Here is a 7,227-nt window from a genome sequence, read left to right as displayed (position 1 = left end):
CAACTAGTCATTCCTGCTCCAATCAACAAACCCTTGCTGAGCTGCTGCTAGCCTTTAAAGACAGCTGCTGTGACCATGGAAACCAAGGCATCTAACCTGAACACTGTCTTGTATACCTGCAGGGTGTCTCTTAAGTGGGTGTGTGTATGTTTATGCATGAGTTTTATGAGGTTGTACATTTACAGCTGAGCTATGGTAAAGGGTATCTGGCTGTGCAGATTTAGTGCTATCAGTATTAAATATACACATGTTCCAAAATTTGAGGGTGTGCTGCTAGAGGCTGCTTTTATTTCTAACAGAGGAAGGTGAATTAACACTAAATACCTGTGTAAAATCAAAACCTTGTATATTTTTTCAAAAACTGTAAACATAAAAAATAAAAAGTATTTCCTACATTTATTCATGTAGAAGTGATCCATAGTTTTGTATGTTGAAGTGTTGGGTACATGCATGCTTCATAAGAGTGTGCTTTATGCAGTACGTTTATTATTGTGGCTGTTCTACTAACTCATATGAAAAATCTTGGTCCACTACCATCTTTAGAAAATAATACAGAGGTGTTAAGACAAGACTCATTGGTTGAGATCATAAGGTATTGTCCATTCTCACCATGACAGAGACAGTAAAATACTGTTCAATAAAGAGTGCTTGTTATGTATGATAGACTGCTAGCTGCAGTTTCTGTGCCAAAACATTGAACCTTATATATGATTAGTCTTCACACATAAATATGAAACAGCAGACTAGTAAACCACAGTTTTCTCTATGGAATTTTCTTTCCAACTGTATAAAAATAAATCAAGAAAAATAATCTCAAAATCACCCATCAACATTCATGCTCTTTGTACAGACATGGTCACCCCTACAAATGTTAATGACTAAGGCCTGTTTTGGGAATAGAGGGCACAAGTAAGTAGCTTATAGGCTTCTAGATCCTGTATCTCCAAGACTACATGATGAACTAGGACTCAGTAATGGGACGCTGGAGAGTCTGAATTCTTTTCCAAGAGAATGTAGTGATAGCCCCCTGCTGCTAAAACCATCATTCAGTTGGGTTACACCAGTTATAATTATATCAAGGATCTCTTAACACACCAGTTGTCTTCTTGGGGAATGCTGTGTTTCTTTGTGGGTGTATAATACCGCTAATAGGAATGAGTTGAAAGAGGGCCAGTGACATTTGAATTAAAATCGTTTCTCTCCCAGAGTATTTGCCACACATTTTCAGCCCAAGCTTACTGCCTTATTACATGCTCAGGTAGTTTAAAATGTCTATTTCTTCCCCTTTCCTTTATCTCTGGCTCATAGTGGTTTTATTAGTCTGTCTTCGTCACAAGCACTTTGGTCCAAACTTCCTGTTCATGTCTGCTTTCTTGTGCATCAGAGATCTCAAGTATTTTGACGGCCTCTCTCAACCTTTGGTCTTCGTCCCAACTCTGGTCCTACATGATTTTCATGAGCTACTCCACGAATTCCTTCAAGCGGGAACAGACAGGTCTGGCCCAGCATTTTTTGGGCTGCTTCTAAATGGTTGGTTCCTTTCTGGTAATTAATGGTGATGCTGCATTTTGGGCTTGAACCAGCCAAAAGATGGTCTGAGGGACTGGCATCAGAGATGTCACGGATGTGCTCATCATCATCTGTGTCAGCATCAATGTATTTGCTAATTGATGAGTCATGGAAGGTGAAGACAGTTGGGGCCAGGGAAGGGTTCTCTGGGGACTTTGGTGGGGTTCTGCTGCTGGCGGTGGTGTAGACAGAAACTTCAGGGCTTAGTAGGGAGTGGTCTGATGTGACAGAGCTGTCTGAGAGTGGGGACAGGCCTGACTCCACCTCACTGTGACAGGCTCCTTTGGGGATAAGGCTTTTTGAGGAGTTGCCAGAAAAGAAGAATTTACGTGCAGTCTCTGAGTATGACGGCTTAGTTATAGACACAGGAGTCAACATGGGTACAAGCTCCACAGGTGATTGCTGGGCTGTTTTTGCACTATTGTGTTGGGACATAGTTGTTGCTGGACTATGGCAGAAGCGATTACTTTCCTGAAGACCAAGATCAATTGCAGGACTACAAGGTAACCGTGGATTCTCTTGAAAGTCAGTAGCACAACTGATGTAGCTGTCAATGCTGGACAAACTCTTCATGTCCCCCACTCCTTCTCTAGTGCCTAACACTGGCCGATGATCCGGGATTGTTCCCAGCTCTATTTCATCCCGCTGTTTGCAAACTCTGTAGCCCCTGTCTTTTGCATTGAGGTTTGGCTGGGACTGTGTCTTTGCCATCTGGTTGTATATCTCCTCCAACTTTTGAACATTTAGCCCCTGGGGACTTGTGGCCCTGGCATTATTAGAAGAGCCTAACTCCTGTACATTGAAAGAACGGTTTGAACTTGCCTCTGAAGGAGCCCTCTTTGGGGTCCATTTCCAACGGCTTGGCGAGAGGTGGTTGTCATGAGGCCTCTCATTTTTCTCAACCACCACGTCCATTAGTTCTGCACTACGAGCAAATGCCTCTTTCAAATTCATGGAGACAATGCTACCATTTCTCTTTGCCCTGTCTAAAGCTTCCCTTCGTTTAAGTGCTTTTTCCTGTCTCTTCTGCTCCTTGTAGAATTCAGAGAAGTTATTCACAATAATAGGAATAGGTAGGGCAATTACTAATACTCCAGCTATGCAACATAAACCCCCAACAATTTTTCCTAACAGAGTTTTTGGGTAGATATCTCCATATCCCACAGTCGTCATAGTAATTGTAGCCCACCAGAAAGAAGCTGGAATGCTTTTAAACTTTGTATCCTCTTCATCCTTCTCAGCAAAGAACACCAGACTGGAGAAGATCATGATACCCATGGCCAGGAAAAGGATGAGCAGGCCCAACTCATTGTAACTCCTCCTGAGAGTGAAACCCAGAGACTGTAGTCCTGTGGAGTGACGAGCCAGTTTCAGAATACGCAGGATGCGCATTATGCGAAATATCTGAACCACACGACGGACATTCTGAAATTGTAACACGCTCTTGTTGGATTCTGTCAAAAATATGGTGACATAGTAGGGTAGAATGGCCAACAGGTCAATGACATTCAGAGGACCCTTAAAGAACTTCCACTTGTTTGGCGAGGAGAGGAAGCGAAGCAGGTACTCCATGGTAAACCAGGCGATACATATAGCTTCAACATGGGCCAGTTGTGGATTGTCTGAGGACTGGCCAAATTCATCTGTGTCCTGCAACTCTGGAAGGGTGTTCAAAGACAAGGCAATAGTGGATAACACAATGAAGAGGATGGAGATAATGGCCAGAACCTGAAAGACACAAAGGTTAGAGGTGAGTGACAAATGCAGGATTCCTTCTCTGATTTACATATATTACATAAGATTAAAATTAATTTTTCTGTTTAGATAATTACATAATTGTTTAAACAGAGAATTGTCTAATCATTGTCTAAAATTTAATATTAAATATTCAATACAAAATAAATGCACATCCAATACACTGCATGTATAGAGTTTTAATTACAGTCTGACAGGGCTGACGGTAAGCGACTTTCATCCACATTTATAAATGTTTGACTAACTGTTTGATTGGTTGAGAGCTAATGGATCGAATTGATTTGAATTGCTTATTTATTCATGACTCACTTATCAAACTATCCACACAACAAGTTTTCTTGAGGGAAGGAAAGAAAAACAAAAGCATCACATCCTTTAATTTTACTTTTCCATAATCATATCATCGTCTATAGTTGCTTATCTGCCTTGTGGGTCACGGGTGTTGCATATCCCAGCTTACTCTACGTGAGGTGCAGGGTACACCCTGGATGTATTATAAGTGCATCGTGGGGACAAAAGCATGATAGAATACAGTAAATTAGGTTTGTTTGAAATGTGTTCAAATGTTAAATAAATTATTATAGAGTAATAATAATAATAATAATAATAATAATAATAATATTTATAATAATAGTACATAATAATACTTTTATTGTGGAAATTCCACGATAAAACAGTTATATCAGACTTCATACCAAACATATGAAAACAAATGTATTGGTATTATAAACCAAGCACACCCAACATAGTCAAAAATCAACTTGGTGACAAAACAACTTTGTGTTGGCAAATCATGGATTGCGCTGGGCGGGCATTACGAAGCCGTAGATGAATGTTAGCAGGCTAAATGGAGAAAGAAAGTTAACTAATCGTGAGATTTAGAAAGGAGCTAACGTTAAAGGAAAAGCCACCTGTCAAAAGAGCAGGTGGAAAACAAATTTTACAGAAGTGATAGTTCTGTTCATGTCTACATGAACAGAAAAGTATGTAGTTACTTAAAGACCATTATTGTCAGATGCCCGAAGAGCATTTTGGATACTACATCGATTGTCCTGTTCCCCACAGAAACCATAGCTGGGCAGACTGTTGGTGCTAGCCAGCTAGTTTCACTCAGAAATCATTGCCATTTTCTGTGACGTTCCTGCTGTTTGGACTTTCTGCTCAAAAACATGAAAATTGTTGGAACAGTTCTGACACTCAAAAATTATGTTAACTGGGAAGTCCATGTATAGTTATTTCTTCTCCTAACATAGCAGATGCCTTACGCCATATTGTTCATGTGATTCCTTCTGGCAGATGTGCCGTGATTGGTTGGATGCTTGATTGACGGGTAGTGGGTTGAGTCGGTGACAGTGTGACAGCGTGAGACTTTCAAGTGAGCTTATTCAAATATATAGGTGGGGATAATAGATTAACAATATATAATAGTATAGTAATATGCTTTTTTCATGCAAAAAAATAGCGTTGAGAGTGGATGGAACATTAAGCAGCATAAAAAATCTGAATGTATCAATTGCACAATTAGTATCAGAGGCATGAATGTTGATACCAATTGAAAATTGAAGGGTATGTGTGCTCATACATAAATAATAGTAAAAATAAAATTCAGTAGTAAAAAAAAAATTCAGGATTGGTAGACTGTATGCATGGTTGCAGCACTAAAACAAAGGATGGAAATGCATTCTGCCGCCCCTTTGCGATGAGCCTTAAATTCCAGGGGGAAGTACCAACCTTTCATCTTTTACAAATAACCTCCTTTTGTCTTTACAAGTATCGTGTGACACATTTACGTAGCCAATCATATAGTTAGTTAGAGTAGGAAATACCAAATACAGAGTAAAATGAGAATTTCTAATAGAAAAAACACTATTCCACTTGGCAAAAACTATATAAGCAGCCTTATCTATTGTCTGGGGGTCCTGCTTCATGATTGATCTTGTATTCTGTATTCAACTCTGAACACTCTACAGTAAACAATTTTTTGAACTCTGAGGTAAGTTCTATTAATTTTTAGGATGTAGGAATTGTCTCTGAGAGGAAGATTCTAAGAAAACCCAAGTGTGTGTTTTGGTGTTATTAGAGCAAAACAAAGGATATCACAAAATCATCACCAAAAAAATCCTACAATCTAAAAACCCATCAAAGGGTTTTTGAGATGTTTGGTAAAAAAATTTGGCTCAGTGATCAGATCAGCAGCCTTCACAAAGCCTTGTCTCCAGCTTGGATAGAGCAAAAGCGAGAATGATCAAAACAGAAACTTGGTGGTAAAAGAAAACAAAAAACAAGTCATGAAATGCACAATGATAGATAGTCGCTAAATTAGGTGCTGGCCACTGATGAAATGGTACAAATCATCAGATAAGCCCAACACTTATCATAGTGTTGATGCTCATCAGTATCCACTGCATCAGTGACCACTAGTCAACAAAGTGAGGTGAAAATACTCACAGGCTCTATGAGTTACATTAGAGTTATAAACCACTATTCTATTTTATACACAAATGACAGACAGGTCCCTACTCGTTACTTTCACTGCTGAACATGAACATGGATTTGCAGTAGTCACGCGACAAAATGTCCCCAGAATGCACCGCTTTACATATGACTCACATTACAGCAGACAGCATCCTGACACATGTAAACACATTCCACAAATAATGCTAACAAACAAGTGCGGTGATAGCTTACACATCTTTTAACACTGTAGGAAAGCTCTGTTCTTAACCCACATCCATAGTGTAAACAATAAATCATGGTCTTCACTTCAAAGAACATTATTCTTGTATTTCAAACCTGTGTAATCTGAATAAGTGACAGCACCAGCAGAATGTGTCACAATGAGAAATGCACAGGAAATGTTGCACTGCTTCTAGTCCAATATCTAATCAGTGTAATGTACAGCTCAGATAAAAAATATTAATCAGAGCAACATGCAGTATTATCTTCACTGGTTGTATTTTGTGATGAAGTGGTATTGTTGTGTCAAACCAGGAGCATCACGCATCACTAGTTTACCTAATGAATGCTAAATCATTATGTAGTTACTTTTCTGTACCTTGAATACATACAATCATTATGTAAGAACATTAGAGAGAGAGAGAGAGAGAGAGAGAGAGAGAGAGAGAGAGAGAGAGAGAGAGAGAGAGAGAGAGAGAGAGAGAGAGAGAGATGTGATTTTGATAGAAAGCAAAATTACAAGATAATCAAATTGACACAAAGCCCAAAACAGATTCACGCAAAACGGAATTTGCATTTCAAAAACAAACAATGATAAGATTTTCAACAGTACTGTGTGTTGCCTGGACAAAGAAAACATTTAACTTTTTAACATTTATTAAATTAAAAACAGAGGCTCTTGTCTACATGTGAGAGAGAGAGCAGTCTCACAGCTAAAAATGATTTTTAGGCTTGATGTTTTGTCAGTTGCTTTGCCATTTATATTTTTATAAAGTAAATATCCCTTTGCATGTAACCTGTGTGTGTCTGTGTGTGTGTGTGTGTGTGTGTGTGTGTGTGTGTGTGTGTGTGTGTGTGTGTGTGTGTGTGTGTGTGTGTGTGTGTGTGTGTGTGTGTGTGTGTGTGTGTGTGTGTGTGTGTGTGTGTGTGTGATACAAAGTCATGAAGGAACTACTTGCTCAGTTGTATCACACATACTCACGACTGCGCAACACACAGGGATTATGATTCACAGAGAAATAAAACCCAGCAATATAAATACTCTCTAATGCTGCTGTGAAAGCATTGGAATGGTTCTATACTTGTTTTTAACAACAAAGCATTGCATGTTTTTCTACTGACGAGGCAACTTCTAATTTAACCCTGTCTTCATAATCATTGGTGAATGTACATTTGTGGGTGGCTTCACACTTTGGACTGTTGCAATCACCTGCTCATCTAAGATCA

General features: G+C 39.1%; 1 protein-coding gene across 1 annotated transcript in view; it reads right to left on the bottom strand.

Annotated features, from left to right (window-relative positions):
- Positions 1–1,369: 1,369 nt before the first annotated feature.
- The window catches only part of kcnb1 (potassium voltage-gated channel, Shab-related subfamily, member 1), a 31,656-nt gene continuing 25,798 nt past the window's right edge, over positions 1,370–7,227 (bottom strand). The window contains exon 3 of the mRNA XM_068315783.1: positions 1,370–3,297. Within this exon, the coding sequence (XP_068171884.1) occupies positions 1,390–3,297 (1,908 nt within the window). The 3' untranslated portion in view covers positions 1,370–1,389. The remainder of the gene's footprint in view (positions 3,298–7,227) is intronic.

Source organism: Antennarius striatus, chromosome 5, assembly GCF_040054535.1.
Source record: "Antennarius striatus isolate MH-2024 chromosome 5, ASM4005453v1, whole genome shotgun sequence".
Taxonomy (NCBI): domain Eukaryota; kingdom Metazoa; phylum Chordata; class Actinopteri; order Lophiiformes; family Antennariidae; genus Antennarius; species Antennarius striatus.
The sequence above is the reverse complement of the archived record's forward strand: the minus strand, read 5'-3'. Positions and strand labels throughout refer to the sequence as shown.